This window comes from Rhincodon typus, chromosome 7 (genome assembly GCF_021869965.1).
Source record: "Rhincodon typus isolate 14 chromosome 7, sRhiTyp1.1, whole genome shotgun sequence".
Taxonomy (NCBI): Eukaryota; Metazoa; Chordata; class Chondrichthyes; order Orectolobiformes; family Rhincodontidae; genus Rhincodon; species Rhincodon typus.
In genome coordinates this window covers 95,126,990-95,151,662 of record NC_063338.1, presented here as the reverse complement: position 1 = coordinate 95,151,662, position 24,673 = coordinate 95,126,990, and the positions used below count along the sequence as shown (strand labels likewise).

General features: G+C 44.0%; 1 protein-coding gene across 1 annotated transcript in view; it reads left to right on the top strand.

Annotated features, from left to right (window-relative positions):
- The window catches only part of znf142 (zinc finger protein 142), a 34,561-nt gene that overhangs the window by 6,641 nt on the left and 3,247 nt on the right, over window positions 1-24,673 (top strand). Inside the window, exons 3-8 of the mRNA XM_020522696.2 lie at window positions 6,721-7,437; window positions 10,933-11,130; window positions 11,990-12,802; window positions 15,356-15,533; window positions 17,262-20,760; window positions 23,882-23,987. Coding sequence (XP_020378285.2) covers window positions 6,721-7,437; window positions 10,933-11,130; window positions 11,990-12,802; window positions 15,356-15,533; window positions 17,262-20,760; window positions 23,882-23,987 — 5,511 coding nt within the window. The remainder of the gene's footprint in view (window positions 1-6,720; window positions 7,438-10,932; window positions 11,131-11,989; window positions 12,803-15,355; window positions 15,534-17,261; window positions 20,761-23,881; window positions 23,988-24,673) is intronic.

Sequence of the window (24,673 nt, the reverse complement as noted above, 5' to 3'; positions counted from 1 at the left end):
TCTCCCAGCTTGTTTGTGTTGCATTTACCCTAACTTCTACGGTTTAAACTCTGATTTATGAAGCTACATATTCTAAAACACATGAACAAGTTTTGCTGGATTGAGAGCCAGTGTAGACCTACAAATATAGATATAGCAGGTGAATGGGGCATGGTTGAGAATTAGGAGGTGAGTTGATGCATGTAGAGGAAGATTTAAAGTTATACCAGGAGAGCACTGGAATAGGTAGGTCAGCAGGTAGCAAAAGCACAACTACAATTAACCTCCATGTCTTTGGGCTAGCAAAAGGTCATTCCTTTGACCCCTACCGCAAAATGCCTGTGTGGGCATTGTATGAAACAGAAGGATGCACTTCTTCTCTCTCCCTGGGGAAACTATACGCAAACACTCAGTTTTGATCACATGTAAAATTACACTTCTGATCTGGGAAACCAGTTCGTGAAGGATAACTTTGGACCTGATCTTTACGTAGTCTTACATAAATTAGTCTTACATCATGGGGAGGCGATGGCTTAGTGGTATTATTGCTGGACTGTTAATCCAGAGACCCACATAACGTTCTGGAGACCTGATGGTGGAATTTGAATTCAATAAATACCTGGAATTAAGAATCTAATGATGACCATGAATCCATTGCCAATTGTCAGGAAAAGCCCAACTGGTTCACTAATGTCCTTTTAGGGAAGGAAACTGCCCTCCTTACCTGATGTGGGCTACATGTGACCCACAACAACATGGTTGACTCTTAACTGCATGGCCAGTGATGCCCTCATCCCATGATGAAGAAAAAATTTTGTGTGCACCTCCTAACTTGACCATAGTACAAATTTAGTATGTGCTTCTTTTGAGTTTTGTGAGCAAACTTGATTCATTAGTTGAATAATATTTGACATCCCCCTCCGCCACTTCCATCCCTGAGGCATGATAACAATAATCAAAAATGTCAAAGAGAGTTTATCAAGTTGGATTAAAATATTATTTCCAAGACTTAAAATGCACTAGACATGGAGATCTCAAGCATACTGGCAGACACAATGTCCTTCCTCTTCAAAGACAACAGGATGTGGATGCAACCTCGAGACATGTGCAGCCAGTTGAGTTGCATGAGTCGCTGCATGGACCTGTTAATGTAGGAGCTGTCTTCCCTCTGCTCACTGGGTGGATTGAAATTGAAGGTGCTGCTGCAGCTGGGGAATGGAATTTTTCATTTGTTCATGGCATGTGCCAGCATTTATTGCCCAGAAGACAGCTAAGAGTCACCCACATTGCTGTCGATCTGGAGTCCTATAGATAGACCAAGTTAGGTTGATAGATTTCCTTTCCTAAAGGGTATTAATGAACCAGATTTTTTTTTTAATTACAGTCAGTAGGGTTACATCGTCACCATTAGTCTACGTTTTTTTTTCTTCCCCAGATTTTGTATTGAATTGACATTTCACCATCTGCCCTAGTCGGATTTAAACCCAAGTCCCTAGAACATTAACACTGAGTTCTAGGTTATAAGTGCAGTGCCTCCACCAGCACCTCCCCTGAAATTAAACAAAGGAAGTTTACTGCACTTGTACAGGGCCTTGGTGAGACCACATCTGGAGTATATTGTAAAGATTTGGTGTGTCTTATTTGAAAAATGATACAATTATATGAGAAGTGCTTTACAGAATGTTCACTCAACCGATTCCTGGAATGGAGGCCTTGAGGAGAAAGGTTGAACAAGCTGAGTCTATACCCACTGGAATTTAAAATAGTGAGAGGTGAACTTATTTAAATACATGATTTGGAGAGGGGCCATGACAGGATGGATAGCAGGATGATTATCCTCTTCTCAGGGAGTTTACAAATACGGATCAGAGCGTAAGAATAAGGGCTCTCCCTTTTAAAGACTGAGATGAGAGAATTCTTTTCCTTAGAGTGCTGTTAGTCAGTTGGATTCTGTTCCCCAGAAAACAGTGGTCGTTGAATTTAGTCAAGCCTGACTTCAATAGCATTTTGATAGACAGGAAAGCCAGAGGTTATGGAGTGCAAGCAGGAAAGTGCAGTTGAGATGACAGCCATTATCTTATTGAATAGTGGAGCAGGCTTGAAGAACCAAATATCCTACTCCTGTTTAAAGTCTATTCTCCTATGAGGTGCAACCAAAACTTGAGGAGCAGCTTCATAAGGTATTGAAACAGGGGCTACAACCTCATGTCATCAGCTTTTTTTATATGGAACATGACTGCTGAAGGCTGCATAAATTACAGGCAGCAATAAGTGTTTACACAAAGGTGTTTGCTAATCAACCAGTTCAGAGATGTTATTACACATTTCTGGAGCATGTGGGAGTTAAATCCAGGCTTCTTGGTTCAGAAATAAGGACACTACCACTGCACTAAAATAGCTCAAAATAAACTTTCATTGCCTGACCAGGAATTGATCTTGAACCATGACGTTGAAAGCAACAAATCCTAATCACTAGTGAATATAAAACTCTGACTGTGTGATGTTTAAAAACGTGGTTGACAGGATTTGACTATACACAAGGAGACACCTGAGGATTTTAAATCCAATGCCCTAACAACTTGGCCTTGACTGTAACACGAGTGTTTCCTCATACTCCTCAGAAAAAATGTTTAAATTAAAACAAATTAATAAATGACAGCCTTTGAAGAGGCACTGTAACAAAAATCTAAAGTTTTAAAGGAAGCTTACAAAATTGGATTGAAATGTGGGGGAAGATAATGCCCTGCAGTCTCAATCACTCCCGCTAGTCACAGTTTCAAATGTGCTAGTGGCCACTGCGTGCTCCCTCACCAGTGTCACCTGAGGCCTGAAGTAGCCAAGGAAACTGTCTCTTTCCACACTTCTGAAAATAACCAATAAATACTAATTAAATAGTCTTTTGGTAGTACAGAGCTTGAGTAGTGCAGTGTTGCTACAATGTAGTAGCAGAGTCAAACAGCTAGGCTCACCTGTTGCTTAACATCTGACATTCGTTGTCCTTCCTTCAAGGTAGACTAGGTATTTTTCAGGACCAAGGGTGATTATCTTAGGGTCTTTTTAATGAGCTTGTGTGATACATATCTAGGAATGATATGGTCAGAGTAGCCATTATCTAACAAGACAACTTTGCGCGTTATTTCAGTATCAAATTTGCACAGTGAACAAATAGGTCAGGCACTATTTGTGAGGTTTCTGATGAGGCCAGTTTAATAGCATGTGATTATGTACGAATCCTGATGTGTATGTTGACCAGCGACAATAGGTTTGTGGCGACCTATACAGTTGCAGTTTGAGTGGTTGGCCATTAACTAGATGTTGCTGTCAAGCCAAAAAGATACTGTCCCAATCACATATGAGTAATGAGATATGTGAAGTTCTGTTCTGGTTTGATGGTAGGTTCATAGGCATTATGTCTTAAAGACTGGCAATCATATCAGAACAGCATTTCCCTTCAGCTGTTTGCAACAAGCAATGTACCCAACCAGTTCACGTGCAAAATGTGCAAGACATTGTGCAATATTAGATCTGATTCTGCAATTGGACAACACTCACTGGATAATCCTGAGTCTGTGAAGAATTGCACTGACAACCAGTTTCGGATTATCGTCTGTGCTTGCAATGTAGTGCACACTTCCATGTGCTGGAAGCTGCATGTACATGCACTGTGCCTGTTTTAGCTTAATAAGTAGGTAATAGCTATTCTCTGGTTAATTTCTCAGGGCAATATGTTGACCAAATAGAAATTGAGGCAAATTGACTATTTAAATTATCTGTCAATCAGCATTAATGGGTGCATTCCCCATGGCACAGCCTGTACCAATCAGAGTCCACTTACCAACCAATCATGCATGTTTACCCCTTAGGTTGGAATTCTTGTGAAATGTCTTGATTTGTGCAAGATGAAAAGCTTTGACAAAATTTTTTTTCCCAGCAATACTCAAAACCAAACAACCTAATCGAACTAAATTAAACAGATGAATAGTTCACAGCCCTTTATGGGAGCATTGCTTTTTCTTTGAGGTAAAGTTCAAAGCGAGTTTAAAATTATTAGCCTCTCTGCTCCTATGATGCTGCTTGGCCTGCTGTGTTCATCCAGCCCTGCACCTTGTTGTCTCGGATTCTCCAGCATCTGCAGTTCCTACTATCTCTGTTAAAATTATTAAAATTTGTTTTGGGTGGAGACGAATATGTGCCAGTCCATGCAGTACCCACCGATTACAGGAGGCCTCAAGTGTGCAAGTGAACACCACATCCCCCAGGGCCACTGGGTGCGGACTTAGCCAAGAGAAGTGTTCCTTTAAATATGTTTAAGCGAAAACCTCAATTGATGTCCTCCACGTTTTATTTTCTTTATTCTGTCACGGGATGATGGTGTTGCTGGCTAGGCAGCGTTTGTTGCCTATCCCTAATTGTCCAGAGGGCAGTTACGAGTCAACTGTGTTGCTGTGGGTCTGGAGTCACATGTAGGCTAGACCAGGTAAGGATGGCAGTTTCCTTCCCTAAAGGGCATTAGTGAACCAGATAGGTTTTTCCCAACAATCAACAATGGATTCACGGTCATCATTAGGCTCATAAATCCAGATATTTATTGAATTCAAATTCCACCATCTACCGTGGTAGGATTTGAACCTGGGCCCCCAAAACATTTTCTGGGTCTCTGGACTAACAGTCTAGCGTTAATACCACTAGGCTGTCGCCTCCCCTGACGCTTGAAATTAAACTGCTTTGAGGCACAATTCAAAGCCACATGTATGAAGGACTGAGTGGAACATAAGTCTCCTTGGAATCTGTTATGCAGCTAGTCATCTGACCTCAATGATACAAACATGAGCGAACCCTTCAGCTCCCTCAACGCTTTTAGAGAAAGGTGGACATCGCAGGCGGTCGAGTGCCTTATCTCCCTTTGCAACTCCATTTTGATTTAGCTCTCTCCCTCGCCTTAGGTGGTCTGCACTCCCGTTAAGGGACTTTGCATGCAAATTAATTGATTGGATAATGTGACGATTTTATGGTGGTGGTTAATAGATGAAAAATACCACAGATGATTTTTGATGGTGGGAATAACCATTTGATTGTGTGTGATAACACTTCTAGACGTGAAAAACCAAAAAAAAACTGACTGTTCAGTCCCTCCAGTCAATTTGTATAGAACATGGCAGGACTGTGAACTCCATTTACCTTCCATGAATGTTAATCCCCTTGCCAAACAAAAATTGACTATGGCCAAATTTAACTCCGTAGCCATTACCAGAGGAAATAGGTTGAATATTTTTTTTCTTTATTCGTTCACAGGATGAGGGTGTCGCTGGCTAGGCCAGCATTTGTTGCCCATCCTTAATTGCCCAGATGACAGTTACAAGTCAACCACATTGCTGTGGGTCTGGAGTCACATGTAGGCCAGACCAGGTAAGGATGGCAGTTTCCCTACATTAGTGAGCCAGATGGGGTTTTTTTTTTCCACCCCCTGTTTATTGAAATCAAATTGCACCATCTGCCGCGGTGGGATTCGAATCCAGGTCCCTAGAACATTACCTGGGTCTCTGGATTAACAGTCCAGTGATAATACCACTATGCCATCACCTCTCCTGGATTATGGATCCTGTCATAAATATCTGAAAATCTGTTTTTCTGTACAGGGTTCTGGGCTCTGTGAATTAATGTATAGACTACAAGGGCAAGGAAGTTATCATGAGCTTTTATAAAACAGTCATTCTGCCTCCATTGGAATATCATGGCCAGTTCTGGACTTGACTTTAAGAAGATAGTGAAGGTTGTAAATGGGTTGCAGAGAAGACTCAGCAGAATGATCTCAGAAGTGAGGGACTTGGGCAAGTGGATCGATTGGAGAAGCTAATTTCATTCTTCCCAAAAGAGAAGTTTGACAGTGTTTCAAAATCATGATGGTCTGAACAAAGTAGATAAACTGTTTCCAATGTAAGAATAGTCGGAAACTGTAGAATACCTATTTTACGAGGCAGTTGCCTGAAATCAACATGAGGAAACATTTCCCAGCGAGCAGTTAGTATCTGGAATGCTTCACCTGAGAATGTGGTGGAAGCAGGTTCAGTCATGGTGTTCATAGAGAGCTCAATAAACATCTGAAAATGGAGGGGAAAAAAAGCAGGATGTAAGGGAGTAGGTCTAATAGAATTGCTTTTGTAGAGAGCTAGTTTGGTCTAATTAGGCTGAATATCTTCCTTGCTGTATCAGTCAATAAATTAGATCATGCCCTGCTCCTCTCTACTCAAAGGAATATAAGCCGAGTCTGTGTGACCTGTCTCCCGGAATATAAATCTTTGAAGAAGTCCTCGCATCATTCTGATTTGCCTACATTGCACTTTTCTAGCATTAATGTTTTCTTCCTGTGTTTGTGTCAGATACCGGGCTCTGAGTAAATTGTACCAGAACGGGAGCACGATAAGTGTGCTCAGCCAGGGAGGTAAAGAGAAAACCTTACACAGGGCACCAAATATGATCTCTATGAAAGCTTGCATAATAGCAAAATTTTGTTTACTCTTCTACTCCAACCCTCTAGAAATAAAGGCTAATGCATAAGTTACCTTCCTAATCACTTGCTGGATATTAACATTTTGTTTTTGTGCAAAGACACACAAATCCCTCTCAGTACTAGGCAGAGTCCAGCACCTTACATTGCAGGTACTCGACTCAGACATTGACATATAGTTTGGCCCTTGGGTAAATGATGACACCAACTGACTGACAGTTTTATGTTCTCACTAGATGATTTGATCGAAATGGAAGAACTTTACTGCTGCCAACGATGCAACAAGAGCTTTGAGAACCGGAACCTTTTAACTGATCACCTGCAGCGTCATGCACCGGACACTAAATGTGCTCTGTCTATCAGGCACAAAGATGAAGGCAGATCTCCGGCAAAGCGCCCTAGGATCTCATGCAGGAAGCAAGTCACCAGCAGCGAGGAAAACGGGCTTTCCCTGGCCATTGCAAACATCGGTGCCTGGGAAAAGTACCCATGCCCAGTCTGTGGTGAAGAGTTTGGCCAGTTGCAGGCCCTGCAGGAACATGTGGTCATGCACAATGGTGACCAGGTGGAGGTTTGCAATGGTGGGCAACCTGGCCAGATGGGAGCCAGTTGCAATGCCAAGGCTGTCCCGTGCCCTTACCGGAACTGTGGACTGACATTCCAGAGCTCAGCAGATATGGAGGAGCACAGACGAGAGCACTACCCATTCTGTTGTGACCAGTGTGATTTTGATTGCTCCAGTGCTAAGCTCCTCACCCAGCACAAAAAACGGGGGAGGCTGAAAGGAAAAAAGTTCACATGTAAACTCTGCCCTTTCAAGAGTTGTGTCGCACATGACCTGAACAAACACTACAGTGGGACACATCGTGATAAAACAGGTTATGGATGTAACATGTGTGATTTCACTAGCCGCTACCACAAAACCTTGAAGAAACATCTGACCGTACACTCTGGTAGGTAATTCTATTATTCCCACCACTGCTATTCTGGTGCCATTAGTGCAATCTGGATTTTGAGAACTCACATCTCCTCATGAGACCAATAGGAAAAGGGGTAGGATGTTCGCCCCCTCGAGCCTGCTCCACCATTTAATAGGATCATGGCTGACCCATCATTACTCATGTCCACCATCCTGCCTTTTCCCCATAACCCATGAGTCCCTACTGATGAAGAATCTGACTCCGTCTTAAATATACTTGAGGACTCTGCCCCCATAGCTCACCCCCATGGCAAGGAGGTCCAAAGACTCAACCCTCAGAGAAGAAATTCCTCCTCGTCTCCATCTTAAATTAGCTCCTGTTTTTTTTCTGAGACTATACCTCTGGTCCCAGACCTACCCATGAGGGGAAGCATCCTCTCCGTATTTACCTTGTCAAGCCCCTTAAGAATCCTATACGTTTCAATGAGAACACCTCTCGTACTTCTAAATTTCAAAGAATAGAGTCCCAATCTGCTTAGCCTTTGCTTGTAAGATTTAAAAAAAAAGTCTCTCTGTACCGGGAATGATCCTAGTGAACTTTCTTTGAATTGCTTCCAGTGAAATGATATCTTTCCTTAAATAAGGGGACCCACAATACTCCAGATGTGTTCTCACCAGGACCTTCTATAGTTGTAATAACACTTCCCTACTCTTTTATTCCAACCCCTTTTTAAGGTGTTCCTCAAACTCACCTGTTTGAATAAGCTTTTGGTCACATCTCCTAATCACTTCTAATATGTCAAATTTTCCTTATGCACATTCTCGTGAAATACCTTTTGGTCAGGTAACTTAATGCCAATAATGTAAACAAAACCTTCTCTTAGTTGCTCAGTACATTGCTGGGAGGAGCACTTACAACAGATTACTAACTGCTTGCTAGAAGAATGTAGTTCGGAGTTTGTAGCCTGTATTTGTGTACACAATAGTCACTGAACTTTCAATGAAATTCATCTCTTGAAGCACTTGGTGGTTGTTTCAGAAAGTTGAGCTGTGACATTATTGTAGAAAGTAAGCCATTCAACCCATGAGAAAGAAATGGTCATGGTCAAAAAGCTGTTGTGGTGCAGTGGTAGGGTCTCTACCTCTGGACCAGGAGGTCCATGTTCAAGTGCCACCTGTCCTAGAGGTGTGTTGAAACATGTCCAAGCAGGCTGTAAAATAAATAACCAGAGAGTTTTGCTCAGATGGGCTACCAAGTTAGTTCCATTAATTCCCAACATTAGTTTTAAAATGAAAAGCATTATTTCATAATTATGTATTTTGATTGAAAAACCTTCAGCACAGTCTAATCCACTCATGAATAATATTCTTCTTATCCTCCCCTTTTAATGCTTTCCCCAATTTCATTTAAGTTGATGACTTTTTGTAGAATGGAAACAAACTTGCTATTTTGTCAATCTTACCTTATCACTGGTATCTTTGTTATATATTTAAAACATTCTATTTTCACACATTTATGATTATTCCTCCTTTAACATGATAATGGGTAATGTCTCTGTAAACATGACACACTGCACCCTCGTGCTTGTGAAAGTGCTACAGCTCCATATTTGACAGTTGTGTGCAATTTACATGGGCAGTATCCAAGATAAATTTGGACTTAGAATATTATAATAAAAATAACCATATACTTGAACATGGAAAATTAATTACATTTGCAAATCCTGGTTGAATAATCTCTTGCCCTACTTCTTTTCCTGTGCCTTCATTCCACCTGTGCTACTTGTCTGCAAACAACTTTTGATATCAATCTTGTCCCACACAGTTTGTGACCAACTTACTCGATGCAGTGGCCGATGTGGTGCCTAGCTGGGTCTGTGGCCCACAGCTGGTTTTATTTATACAAGAACCCTATCCATAATTGACAGTAAGCAATGCCTTGGGCCTTTTCTAATCCTGAGTTTTAAATTCTGTGGGATGTCTGGTAACTAATTGTTGGGTAAACTTAGGACAGAGGAAGAATGCAACAAAATATTGGCAGGTATTATTAAACTCTCAAAATTGGTACTCAAATGAGCAATTAATTTCAATATGGGGAAGTATGAGGTGCTGTACCTTGGTAGGAAAGACAAGAAGGCCACATCCTACTTGGATAATGGGACAGAAAAGCATAAAGCTCTCCGGTCACATATACATTGATCACTAAAAGCAGGGGCACCTGTTAATAACACAATGCAACTATTGGTGTTAATTTCTAGAGAAAAAGAATTGAGAAGCAGAGAAATGTCACACTTATTTAGAACGTCGCACTCTAGGTACAGTCAAACCAATGTATCAAATATTATGGAAAGGATACAGAGACACAAGAAAAGGTGTAAAAGAATTATCCAGGATGATGCTAGAACGAGAACTAATACTTGCCAAGAAAGATTGAAGACTTTTCCAGAAAAGGAAAGAGCAAGGATTGCAGCGATTGAGCTCATTAAAATTGTGAAACAGTTTGAGGGTAGATATGCAGAGGCTGTTTCCACTTGTTGGAGAGACTAAAATGAGGGTCCATTAATATAGGGGTGGTCACTGATTAATCCAATAGAGAATTTAGTGGAAACATTTTTTACCCAGAGAGTACTTCCACAGGCAGTCGTTGAAATGATTAATATAGAGAAATTTCAGGGGTCACTAAATAAACAGAAGGGAGACAGTGTTATGCTAATGGGGTGAGATAAAGTAGAATGTGAAGAGGGTGACATAGAGCATAAACTCTGGCTTGGCCCACTTGGGCTGAATGTGTCAATGGCACAGAAACAGCCAATGTGACACAAATTACAAACAGAGAATTAGGAAGTGAATTAGGCTAATTGGTCTTTCAAGCCTGCGTTACTATTTAATAAGATGGTAGCTGACCTGCTTCACTCGCACTCCTGCTACCCTTGCTAATCTTTCGTCCTTTTCCTTTACAAGAATCAATCCCCCTGTGTCTTAAACTATTTTCTAATCAGCCTTTTGAGAAATGTCATTACACGCCTCCAGAACAGGTGGGACTCAAACCTGGCCTTAAACTGTTCAAAGATGAGAACTTTGAAGACTCAGGACCTTCTGTGACAAAAAAAGTTCTTTTCATCTCTGTGTTGAGTAGGCCGCCCCTTTTTTTTTTTCCCCCGGGCCCCCCCCCCCCCCCCCCCCAGTAACCCTAGATACTCTCAGAAGAGGAAACTTTCTTACCACCTCTATCCTGTCAAGACCCATCAGGATCTTGTATGTTCAATTAAGTCAACTCTTACTCTTCTAAACTCCAGCCGATACAAGCTGAGTCTATCCGATCTTTACCCTCGAGTAGAGCTTTCACTTCTACTAGAAAATGGTGGATAAGCATAAAAGGATGTTTAAAATGCACAATTCCAGACATACAGGGCAGGCTGTAATCTGAACCAGTCCACCAACTTTCTATTCATATGGAATGTTCATCTAGAATGCTCGACACTTTCTGGGGAGTTCTGCGGTGTGACACAGGTTGTTTGTTTCCTTGTAGGTAAGAATACTGGTGTGGCCGAAGGGAATGATGATCAAGAGGGAACGAGACAGGCGGCGAATCAAGGTAACAGCACAACACAAAGTGTGCCCAGAAAGCGGAAGCGGTCTGGGTGTGAAGAAGAGCTGTTATTGGAAACTGGCTCCGAGAGAGATGCTAGCAGAGAAGCTAAATCCTTCAGACAGAGACATTTCAAAGGTGAATTAATAACTGATTGAAATTGTATTTTGTACAGTGTCTTTGGCCACAGCGCATCACAAAGCACTTTGTAACCAATGAGGTATATTTCAACTGTAGACGTTGCTACGATGTAGAAAACCCAAGAACCAATTTGCATACAATTAAATTTCAACAAACAGCAGTGAGATAGATGAACAGATAATTTGTTTTAGTGACATTGGTTGAGAAAGAAATGTCAGCTGTGGGAAGCCAGGGAGAATTCACTTATTTGTCAAAGGACTATGGACTTGTTTACTTTTAGAGAGGGCAGATGTGATCGTGGCTTTTTGTCCCATCTGAAAGATGACACCTTGGACAGCCAGCATTCCCCTCAACACTGCAGCAGACAGTCAGCTTGTGATGCCTGTTCAAGTGTCTGTGTAGGACTTGAACCCACAATTGGTGACCCAGGTATGAATGCAGTGCCCAATGTGGGTTTCATTTGATTTGATTCAATTTACTGTACTGAGATTCAGTGAAAAGTATTGTTTTGCGTGCTATCCAGACAAATCATCCCTTACATAAGTACATCTGGGTAACAGAACAGAATTTAGAATATAGTGTTACAGCTGCAGAGAAAGATCAGTTCTAAAATGTGACAGGTCCTTTCACAAGTCTGATAACAGCGGGGAAGAAGCTGTTCTTGAATCTGTTGGTACATGTTTTCAAACTTTTGTATCTTCTGCCCAATGGTATAGAGTGTAAACGGGGTGAGAGTGGTCTTTGATTATGTTGGCTGCTTTATAGTTGATGGGGGTGTTTTTGTGTGTGTATTTAAAATTACAGCATCTCTTTGATTTTTTTTTTTGATTTCTTGTTTTTTAATTGCCTGTACCAGTTGATGTTCAGGAAGGAATGGAACACCTGTACAAGACTCACATCTGCCCTGAATGCAAACGCTGCTTTAAAAAGAGAACACATTTGGTGGAGCATCTTCACCTGCATTTCCCGGACCCCAGTCTCCAATGCCCTCATTGCCAAAAGTTCTTTACCAGCAAGGGCAAGCTGAAAGTACACTTGATGCGGGAACTTGGTGAAAAGACCCATCACTGCCCACTTTGTGACTACAGCGCGGTGGAGAAGAACTCCCTGAACCGACACATGGCCAGCATGCACGAAAACACCACAAACTTCTACTCCGATGTGTACTCATGCCCGGCTTGCGAAGAGAAATTCACTGTCAGCAACTCGCTGAAGGAGCACATGAAGACCCACAAGGAGGAGAGACGACCCCTGGACTGCTTCGAGGGGGGCTGCAGCTTTACAGCAGACGAGCGCAAGGACTTTGTCCGCCACCTCAAGGAGGTGCACGGCGCCAAGGCGATAGAGTGCCGCTACCGCACATGTGGCTCACTCTTTGGCACAGAGGCAGGGATGGAAGCACACCGCAGGACTCACTATGCCTTCCACTGTGACCAGTGCGACTTTGTCTGCTCCAACAAGCACGTCTTCCGGCGGCACAAGCGGAGGGGGCACCCGGGCAGTGAGGAGCTGGCCTGCAGCTTCTGCCCGTTCAAAACTTTCAACCCTGTGGAGTACAACGACCATGTTGGCAAGATGCATGCCAATGAGAAGATCCACAAATGTAGTGAATGTGACTTTGCCACAGCGCACAAGAGAGTTCTGAACCGGCACATCCTCCTGCACACAGGTTAGTGCTAATAATCAAAACACACAGGCAAATGTACAGAGAGACCTCTCGCAGAACAGGGAAGCATCATTGTCATTCAGTACAACATTTTGGGGAACTTTACTCTGCATCTGTTCCTGTCCTGGGAATGTTTAATGTGGACAGTGTAGAGAAAGCTTTACTTTCTGTTTTGAGTAGAAGGAGCTTTATGCTATGTTTCACCCTGTCCTGTACCTGTCCTGAGAATGTTTGACATCATACTCTAGCTGAGGGGATGAAGCTTGGTTCAAGTGGATTAGTGTTTTATTTTTATTTGTTCAATGGTTAAACCAGTATTTATTGCCCATCACCAGAGTCAGCCACATTACTGTGTGTTTGGAGTCTCAAGTAGTTCAGACCAGGTAAAGAGATGGCAGCTTTCTTTCCTTTTGAAGGATGTTAGTGAATCAGATGGATTTTACGACAAACAATGGCGGTTATGTGGTCAACATCAGAGCAGCTATTTATTCCAGAATTTTATTGAATTTAGATTTCTCCATGTAATGTAGTGGGGTTTGAGCCATGTGTTTGGAATTCTTGGAATGTAAAGTTAGATTGTTTTTGCTAGAGCCAGGCTGAGGGGAAACCTGATAGAAGCATATAAAATTATGAGAGTCATGGAGAGGTGGATCGTCAGAATCCTTTTACCTGGGTAGAAGTGTCAAATATTCGGGAGCATAGGTTTAAGTGAGAGGGTTGGCATAGACATGGTGGGCCAAGGGGTCTATTCTTGTGCTGTAGTGTTCTGTCATTTTGTTAGCCTGGATTGTGGATGAATAGTCCAATGTCATTAACACCATATCACTGCCTCCCCACAGGAAGATCTTAAAAGAGAGAGAAATTGAGGGACTGAGAGCTTCGGTGGGGAATTCTGAAGCTTAGAGCGAGGGCAGCTGAAGGCTTGGTTGCTGGTGGTAGAGTGATTAAAATCATGGGTGTCCCAGAGCCTAACAGAAATGGAGGGGGGGGAAGATGAATCCATGATCACAAAGGTGAGCATTTTAAAATCGAAGTGTTGCTGTAGCAGTAACCAATGTAGGTTAGTGGCAAGCTGATGCTCAGCTGTTTCTTGGTGTGCGTTAGAATCTGAGCTGTGAAGTTTTGGATTGATCTGATGTTTAGCTCATGTGGAGGATTGGAGGACAGCCAGGAGAATCATTGTTATCGCAGCAAGCAGTAAGAACACGTGCTGTGAGCACAGCTCTTGAAAGAAGTAGTTAGTTAGTTTACTTGGCTGAGCTTACTTACATTGTACAGTATGGGTAAGTATTTTGGTCTGTAGGTGACCCTAGTAGTTTCAGAAAAGCTTTGTGTTTTAGGACAATCAGCACCAAGCTTTCTCTTTCCACCACTTGTACTTTATCTTCTAGATATTCTTTGCATGTTAACCTTGAGTACTGCCTTCTGACCCTGGGACTTATGCCTTTCTGGATGGGATGCTGTTCGGAGAGTTCGTGTGAACTTGATGGGCCGAATGGCCTGCTTCCACACTAGGGATTCTGTGGTAATATAAATTGCCAATATTGAGTTTTATCCCTTAAATAATAAACAAAGAAGTAATTTGTTGCAAATAAACCTTACTCAACCAAAGATCTAATGACTATTAACAAAAGGCATAAACTATGCAAGTATATATTGCTATCCTTCTTGGAAAATAACTGATACAGGCACATAATCTCCAAGTCTGGAAAATATAAAAAAAAACTTTGTAGAGTATTATGCTTAAGTACTTTAGACAAGAAACAGTTAAATTCAGCAAAAAAAAAGTAGATTGTACAACTGATGGGCTGAGTCTCATTGCAAACAAGCTAATGGCTTTGGAACATCGTCCTGGATCAGTTGAGGTTGGCTGTATTCCCTTTTCTGGACACGTTTGTCTAGATTTTGAATTCTCCCTTCAGGAACATGTCACTTGTATTGTTGAGGTATTCCGTTGGTTTTCAACTCTCAAACTTTGAGAATGGTTTCAGAGTAAAGTGAGAGAGGCTGTTTCTCTGGGCAGGTTTTCTCTCTATCTGTATGTTTTTTACACCTACAAACTGTGTCATATAACCTCTGTCTGAAAATATTGTAGACTTTGCTGTCAAGCAGCTCATGTTTTATGCAACCAATCTTCTTACCTTTTGCAAACTGTTTGTTCTAGAAAAGTTGAAAATATTGATGTATGTTGACTCATAAACTAAAATTTCCAATGACACATTTTCATAGCAACTCCTTTTAAAGTGCCTTTTTTCTGATGCATCATCCTGGGTGATGAGTGATAGTAAGCGCTTCGTACTGAGTGGGAGAAGGCGGTGCGGCAGAACTTGATCTGCCTGACACGTGCAACTTCCTTTGAAGTTTTAAAATCTTCATTTTGCAACTTCTCTATATCCCTCTTTATCATCATATTGAGACCAGATCTGTGCAGTCACTCCCAAGTGGTCTGACTACTTTCTGAAGAAGTGTAAGGAGTTAGAGGAGTGTTGCTAGAGGATGTTCCTGGATCTAATTATTTTATTTTTATTGTTGTTGGTTTTAAACTTTCCTTTCTAGGCGAGAAGCCACATAAATGTGAACTGTGCGATTTCACCTGCAGGGATGTAGGCTACCTGTCGAAGCACATGCTCACGCATTCTGACGATAAGAACTACATGTGCACGGAGTGTGGTTACATCACCAAATGGAAACACTATCTGACGGTGCATATGCGCAAGCACACCGGAGACCTGAGGTAATGCATTTTGTGTGTGTGTGAGTTATCTGCTTGTCCGAGAATGACAGCAGCAGGGGAGACTGTGTCTTTCTTTGGGGGCAGTGCAAGGGAGTGATATCCATTATTCAAACACACTCAGCCTGTGTATAGCAGTGCACTGGAAAATTCCCTTTGTCAGACATTCCCAGCCCAAGTATAGCATGGGGTTAGATACAGAGGAAACAATTGTATACTCAATTTAAACTGAAAGTAAAGCTATCTCTACATTGTTGGGAATGTCCAATGGAGACACAGGGGTAGCATGGCTTTAGATACGGAGTAAAGATACCTCTACTCTTTTAAAGTGGAGGTAAAGCTAACTGTATTCCTAAACTGAAAGTAAAGCTCTCTCTGCAATGCCTCCATCAAACACTCCCAGAACACGGACAATATAGAGTTAGGTACAGAATAACACTCCCTCTACTTTTCTAAAATGAATGGAAAGCTAACTCTACTCTTCTAAACTGAAGGTGAAGCTTTCCGTACATCTCCGCATCAAACTGTCCCAGGACAAGGATAGTTCAGAATTAGGTACAGAGTAAGTTCACTTTACTCTTTTAAACTGAAATCAAAGCTCCCTTGACACTCTCCGCATCAAACACTCCTAGGACAGGTACACCACAGGATTAAATACAAGTAAAGAGCTCCCTACTCTCTTTAACGGAAGTTAAAGCTTCCTCTATTCTATTAAACTGAATGTAAAGCATCCTCAACACTATCCCAATCAAACACTCCCAGGACAGGGACAGCATGAGGTTAGCTATAGATAAAGCTCCCTCTATGTTTCTAACTTGAAAGTAAAGCTCTCTCTACACTGTGCCAACAAACACTCCCAGGGCAGGTACAGCACAGGTTAGATACAAAGAAAGAGAAGCTTCCTGGACGCTGTATCCTATCAAACATTCCTAGGAGACAGGGAAAGCATGACCTCCTCTACCGTTTTAAATGGGAAATAAAGTTCGCTCGACCACATTCCCATCAAACACTCCTGGTGTAGAGACAGAACGGGATTAGATACAGAGCAAAACTACCTCTGAACTTTTAAAATGGAAGTAAATGGGTTTCTACCTTGTCCCCATCAAACACTGCAAGGAAAGATAAAGCACGAGGTTAGATACAGAGTAAAGCACCCTCTGTACAGTCCCTAACAAGCACTGCCACGATGTGGATAGCACAGGGGTACATACAGAGTAAAAGCTCCCTCTGCTCTTTTAAACTGAAAGCAAACTGAAAATAAAGCTTCATTGTAAAGTAAAGTACCCTTTACACTATCCACATCAATCACTCCTTGCACAGGTACAGCACGGGGTTAAATACAGAGTAAAGCTGCTTCTGCACTGTCACCATCAAACATTGTCCCCCATCAAACACTCCTTAGACAGGGGCAGCATGAGGTTAGATAAGTAAATCCCTCTTTATTCTTTTCAACTGAAAGCAATCTGAAAGTAAAGCTGTCTCTACACTGTCAACATTAAACACTCCCAGACAGGGACAGCATGGTATGTTGATAGCAGCATGCAGGATGGGGAGATAGGACATCTTGAAATGCATATTTGAAACTTGGTTGGAAAGTTTGCAGTGTTTTGTTAAAGTCGTCCTAAGAAAATACCTGTTGGAAGAGAAGGAGAAAGAGAAGCATCTTACCAGCTCCCTACCGCTGAAATTGAATGCTTTGTCATTATGCTTCCTACTGTCTTTCTCTTCCAGGTACCATTGCAATCAGTGCTCGTATCGTTGTCACCGTGCAGACCAACTCAGCAGCCACAAGCTCCGACACCAGGGCAAGTCGTTGATCTGTGAGGTGTGCGGCTTTGCTTGCAAGCGAAAGTACGAACTTCAGAAGCACATGCAGGTGAAACATTCAAAGGACTACCAGATGCCCCTCTACCAGTGTCAGTACTGCAGCTACCAGACAAGGTACAAGCAGGCACTTCTGAACCACGAGAACTGCAAGCACACTAAACACAAGGAGTTCCGCTGTGCCCTGTGCACCTACAGAACTTTCAGTAACACTAGCCTCTTCTTTCACAAACGGAAGGCCCATGGCTACGTTCCTGGAGACAAAGAGTGGCTGGAGAACTATGCCAAAGAGGAGATGGCAATGAACTCCACCCACAGTCTTCTGGGGTACAGTGACACAAACCTCCCTCTTTCCGGCTCATCCCAGACGGAAATGGCTGTAGCGACTCCAAGAAGTGAAGTGTGGCAGAAGAATTCAGCTGTAATGGAAGAGCAGGAGAAGGTGTACCAGGAGCAAGACTTTGTGAGCCCTCTCTTTGGGCAAGACGCCTCTCAACCTGGGGAAGAAATGCAGAGCAGTACCACACCACAAGAACCTACACAGTTGCAGCAGCACTTGGTGTACTCTGCTCAGGCAGAGCAGGAAGCTGGGCCTCTCACCACCCACCCGGGTGAAGCTGGCTCGGAAATCAACAGTGTTATGGAGACGGAATTTCAGAAAAGTTTGGGAGGAAGTGGCTCGCAACTAGAGGAAGTGTTTGAAGCGCAGCTGGAGTTTCATAGTGCCCCATCGGATGAAGTAGCAAAGCAGCTTTCAGACTCCCAGCTCCCGATCTTGGACTCCTGGGGACCGTGTGATACTGGAACCATTTACAGGGACTTTGGTCTTAACACTGGGGTTGATGTGCAGGCTGACGACGGTAATGATGAGACTGACATTGGGGAGCACATTGAAGATGAGGAAGGTAATGGTGGGGAACAGATCATAGGGAATCAAGAAGAAGTAGGCCACAATGTCGATGTTTTTGCTGATGAAGATCAGAGCAGCAGTTATGAACTTTCAGGTAAAAGTGAAGAAATTGGCAGATCCTCCCAGCTGGAGGATAATACTTCCACAAGTGTCAAGGCCGATGGGACCTGGATCAGTGTGATGGAGTCTCAGCTGATTCAATCCAGCAATGAAAACGGGGACACAGCTGTATTTCAGGACACTGAAGCTGTGAATCAGGTCAGTCCCGAACTGGATGGCAGGAGTCCCGACAGTCAGGAGCAGGTGCAGCTCTGTCAGTCGGAATCTGAGATTAAGGCTTTGCGGAAGCAGGACAAGCAGCAGGCACAAGCCCTGGTCTTGGAGGGAAGAGTGCAGATGTTGGTGGTACAAACAGATGCCCAGGTGTTCAAGTGTGAGAGATGCTCGTATGTCACCAAGAAAGAGAAAGCCATGGTCCTCCATACAAAGTCTGGCTGCCAGAATAAGAAATTGCCCCTAGTGTGCACAGCCTGTGGAGCCACCTTTAAACAGCAGAGAGGACTCAATACCCACTTGCAAAAGAAATGTCCTGTCATCGTAAAGAAACACAAGCTTTATGTGCGGCAAGCAACAGTGACAGAGTCCAAGCTGGAGCTGGCTGGAGCGAAGGAGCAAAGTGTGGAATCGGAGGCGAAGAGGGTGAGGGCAACAGCTAAAAACAAAGCCACGCACGCCAATGTTGACGGAAGGAAGAAGCAGGAGCTGAGCCCAGTTGCAGTGCAACCTGACCAGCTGCTCAGTAAGATAACTGATTGTGGAGTGAGCAAAGAACATGTAGGTGCAGACTTATCATCTATCTCTGCGGCAGAACAAGACCAGCCTGAAGGAGAACTCCTTGCTGCTTGTGAGGGGGTGGAAACTGGATTTTTCACAGAGGACGCATTAGCCGGTGCTCCTCTAGTTCACGACGAGTCTCTCCCATCGACCCAGAGGGAATTGACGGCAGAACATACGGAGATCAATGAGCATTCGCAGCCGGAATTGGGGGCATGGAAGTTCCGGTGTGAGCAGGGCAAGTTCTACTGTGCCTCGTGCCCTTTTGTCTGCTCTAGCGAGTCGGATATTGGCAGCCACGTAGCTGGTGGCTGCCCTGAGCCCCTCAAGCTGCCCTGTGGATTCTGTGACTTGCTGTTCCGCTCTGAGAGGGCGTTGAGGAACCATCAGGCCATCAAACACACTGAGGAAGAGGAGCTGTCCAACCAGAGCCATTCGGATGAGCTGGTGAAAGGATCTTCCAGTGAGGATGAGGGGAGTGGAGATTCTGGGGAGGGAGACAGCCCAGAGAACAGTGGTGGCTCAGAGCTGGAGGGCAGCCCCAAGCAGAGGCGTTTCTTTTGCTCCTCGTGCCCTTTCAGCTGTTACCAGGAGCGAGCCTTGGACACCCACAGAAAGAAAGGCTGCATGAAGCCTGGCGAGCTCCAGTGTAGCCTCTGCTCATTTGTCTGCAAGTCTGCCGTGGCCCTCAAACATCACACCCGCCTGCACGGTAAGAAATGCTGCCGCAAGAGGCCCCGCTTGAGCTGCCAGCTCTGCCCGTTCACCTGCAAGCAGATCCGGTGCCTGAAGCAGCATGTGGCCATTAAGCACGATGGTGTTAAGCCCTACAAGTGTCGCTACTGCGATTTCAGCACCGCCCGGCGATACCGACTTGATGCCCACGAGTCCCTGCACACGGGTGTGGGCCGCCTGGCGTGTGACTCCTGCCAGCAGACCTTTGGCACCGGCTCCAAGCTGCGCATCCACAAGCTGCGGGTCCATGAGAAGCGGCCCACCCACTTCTGTGCCCTGTGCGACTACAGCGGCTACAACCAAAACGACATCACCCGGCACGTCAGTAGCTGCCACGCCGGTGAGCCGAGCGCAGCCTGTGGGCGCTGCGATGCCCGCTTCAGCTCGGAGGGTGCCCTTAAGCAGCACTGCCTGCGGCGGCACGAGGAGAAGGTGTGCCACGACTGCCCATCCTGTGTCTTCGCCTGCTACAGCGAGTCCACCCTGCGGAGCCACGTCCAGAGACAACACCCACAGCTGGAGTGCTCCTCCTGCAAGGAACGCTTCGAGAGGCGGGACCAGCTGGAAGAGCACAAGAAAGTCCACTTTAGCCAGCACTGCCCGCACTGCGACTTCGCCACTCGGGAGCGGCAGCAGCTCATCCAACATCTGCTGGATACCCATGAGGAGGACAAGGAGGAGGCAGATGGTGGGGAGGGGGGCAAACCCTTCCGTTGCCCCTTCTGTGAGTTCACCTGCCGCCACCAGATGGTATTTGACTATCACATGAAAGCTCACGGCGGCACACGGATGTACAAATGTACTGACTGCGACTATACCACCAAAAACCGGCAGAAGATCACATGGCACATACGCATTCACACCGGGGAAAAACCCTACAAGTGCCACCTCTGCAACTACGCCTGTGCAGACCCGTCACGATTGAAGGTGAGCTGGTTTTTGCTGGTCCATATTTGCCACACTTCACAGCAAGTTACATTCACAACATGTGCTCGCTGACCCTCCCTCAAATTTAAAATTGTCACCCCAGTTTTCAAATTCCTCCATCCTCTTTATCTCTGTAATCTCCTCTAGACCTGCAGCCACAGCACAGGGTTAGATAAAGAGTAAAGCTAACTCTACATGCAGGACAGGGACAGCACAGAGTAAAGCTACCTGTATGCTGTCCCCGTCACACATTCTTAGGAGAGCTACAGCAAAGGGTTAGGTACGTAATAAAGCTGACTTTGCACTATCCCCATTGAAGACTAAAGGACAAGTACTGTACTGGGTGAGATATAGAATAAAGCTCCATGTACACTTGCCCAATCAAACACTCCTAGGAGAGATATAGCACGGGGTTAGAATCAGGGTAAGGCTCCCTCGACACTGTTTCCCCCATCAAACACTCCCAGGAGAGGGTCAGCATGGGGTTAGAATCAGAGTAAACCTTTCCCCTTTCCTAGCCCATTTCAAATTCCCAGGCATGTTCTGTATGGGGTTAAATATTGGTTAGACCACATCCCACACTGACCCCATCAAACACTCCTAGGACAGCCAAAGCACAGGGTTAGATACAAATTAAAACTCTCTTTACACTGACCCCATCAAACACTCCTAGGACAGGTATAGTGTAGTATTAAATACAGAATAAAGCGGCTTCTCCTCTTGTTTTTTATCTGAAAGTAAAGCTCCCTCGACATTGCCCTGGGAGTATTTGATGGAGACAGGTATAGCACAGGGTTAGATACAGAGTAACGTTCTCTCTACACTGTTATTGTGTTTTAGAATCCTGATTTTGGAACTCCCTCACCCCTTAAATTTTTCCCCAAATTCTGGATCTGTTTTGTTATTTATTTGCCTACCTTTTGAGTGTTGTGGTAATTTACTGACTCATTTAGAATTGTGTTATTTTATTTGATGACTTGAAACTGATCTCGATCTGAGAATGAGGGACTTGCTGTCAGCCTGGATGGGTCTAGCTCCAGGAACACTGAAGTAGCTTGATTCTATTGAGAACATCTGGAGTATTGTGTCCAGTTCTGGTCACCTCATTACAGGAAAGATGTGGAGGTGTTGGAAAAGGTGCAGAGGAGATTTACCAGGATGTTTCCTGGAATGGAGGGAAGGTCTTATGAGGAAAGGTTGAGAGAGCTAGGGCTTTTCTCTTTAGAATGACGAAGGATGAGAGGTGACTTCATAGAGGTGTGCAAAATGATCAGAGGTATAGATAGAGTGGACAGCCAGAGACTTTTTCCTAGGGTGGAGGTAGCTATTACAAGGGGGCATAGTTTTAAAGTGAGTGGAGGTAGATATACGGGAGATGTCAGAGGTAGATTCTTTACTCAGAGTGGTAGGGGCGTGGAATGCATTGCCGGAGAGGGTAGTGGAGTCGGCCTCATTAGGGGCATTTAAGCGGCTATTAGATAGGCATATGGATGATAGTATAAGGTAGGGGTGGAGGTTAGGCCTTAGGATTAGGGTAAAAGTTCAGCACAACATCATGGGCCGAAGAACAGTACAGCACAGTACAGGTCCTATGTTCTAACAAAGCCACCCACTTAATTGGTACTACATCTACAAACGTGCACTCCCTCTGCCATTGATGTTCAGTAGCAGCAGTGTGTACTGTCTACACGATGCACTGCAGAAATGTGCCAGAGATCTTTGGGCGGCACCTTCCAAACTCTCAACCACTTCCATCTCTATGGTCAAGGGCAGCAGGTTGACGGGAAACCCACCACCTCCAGGTTCCCCTCCGAAGTCACTCACCATCCTGTCTTGGAAAGATATCGCTGTTCCTTCACTGTCACTGGGTCAAAATCTTGAAATTCTCTCTCTGAGGGCATTGTGGGTCAACCTATAGCACATTGACTGTGGCAGTTCAAGAGGGCAGTTCACCCCCCACCACCTCCAGGGTAACTAGGGACTGGCAATAATTACTGGCTGAGTCAGCAACACCCATGTCCCGAGTGAACATTAAAACTAAAGGTGGACTGTGAATAGGTGCTCGTAATACCTACCCAGAATCATAGAAACTAATCTTTATCTTCATATTGCAGTGCATCTAGCAGCTGCTTAATTGTTCAGTGTAGAATAGGTGAAATGATTCAGAAAAGGTAAAGGTTATCTCCATTTTCATCTGCACGCTAATCCTTGGGGAAAAATTGGTAAAAGCTTTACACTTGTACAGTGCTCTCTTACAATCTAGGGGTATCCAAAAGCTCTCCGCTGTGAGTGCCCTGACCAACACTAGCCTGGTAGCCAACAGGTTAACTTAAAACTCATCTCATTTGATCTGATCCTGCAATCTGCAAAATGTGCACTTGCCACATAAAATCAGGAACTGATTTTTAAGCTGATACGTTGTGGATAAACGATAAAACATTTAGGGATAGTTTGCTCTGATGTCCTAAGAATGAGTATAATAGTCTATGCTGCACTGTAGGAAGTAGGGTAACCAGATTCTGGTTCTAGTATTTATTTAGAGATGGCACTGTTGGCCTCGATTGTATGTTCGAATCTCTGTAACATTCCAACTCTGAAGCAGGAGCATATTACCCATTGATCCATTTAGGCCTATGTGTGCAATCTTTTTGCTGGAGCTCATGTTTTATTTTAAGTTTTTTTCAACGTTACTGGGTAAATTTAATAATATTGCTAACAATATTCCATGTAAAAATCTACAAGCAAGTTTCACAGCTGTCTAAGCCACACGCCCTGCCCTGTGTTTCCCCTCAAACAGATCCCACCATCAGAGCTTGACCAATACTGTACCCCAGTGTTATATAGTGACAGACCTATCCCCATGAGTACTGTACCCCAGTGTTATACAGTGACAGATCTTATTCCAGCCATACTATGCTATAGTTACCTAACAGCTTGAAGCGCTCTTGATAGGCATGATGCCCAGAATCTATCATTGTCTGTAAACATTCCATGGTTCAAGTAGCCACTTTCTATGTTCTCAGCTTTACCCATCGCTAGTGTCCCAGTAACACTTCTAATTGGTGAGTTTGGGAGGTTTTTAGCGGCTGTACATTTACCAAATTTCTTTCCGTTCCTTCAGTACCACATGCGGATCCACCAAGAGGAGAGGAAATACCTGTGCCCAGAATGTGGCTATAAGTGCAAGTGGATTAACCAGCTCAAGTACCACATGACGAAACACACGGGTAAGAGATGTTATGGAGCATGGTGCCAGGTCACAAGAAGTGTATTGCCTATTAGTCAAGGAGAACCCCAGCTTGGCTGCATGGTCCAATTCCTGCTGGGGAGATATATTTTCTGCGATTGGCACCTTTGCAACTAAACTTTCTATCACACATCTAGTGAGTTTATAGTAGCTTTGGGAGAAAATTCTGATTATATGGCTTACCAAAACAGGGACTCTGGTTTTATTTATTTTGATTTTTTGATGGCATGTAGTTGTTACCGGCAAGGCTACCATTTGTTGCTCATCCCTAATTGCCCTTTGAACTGCTCCTTGGCTTGCTAGGCCATTCCAGAGGGGAGCTAAGAGTCAGCCATCACTGTAATGGATCTGGAATCAGATGTAGGCCAGACCAGGTAAGGATGGCAGATTTCCTTCCCTAAAGGGCATTAGAGAGCCAGCTGTGTTTTTATAACATTGGTTGGTTATGTGGTCACTGTTAGGCTGGATCTTCATTGCAGAGTTTTTAAAAGATTATTTAATTCAAATTTCACCATGTGCCATGCTGGGATTATCTTTGATTCAGGTTCCTAGTCCAGTGAAATTACTGCCACACCACCTTTGTCCCCATTGAGTTTATAGAGACACTGGGAGCAGATTCAGAGTGTGTATGGGATGCCAGTTACTGTTACTGAACTCCAAATAGCA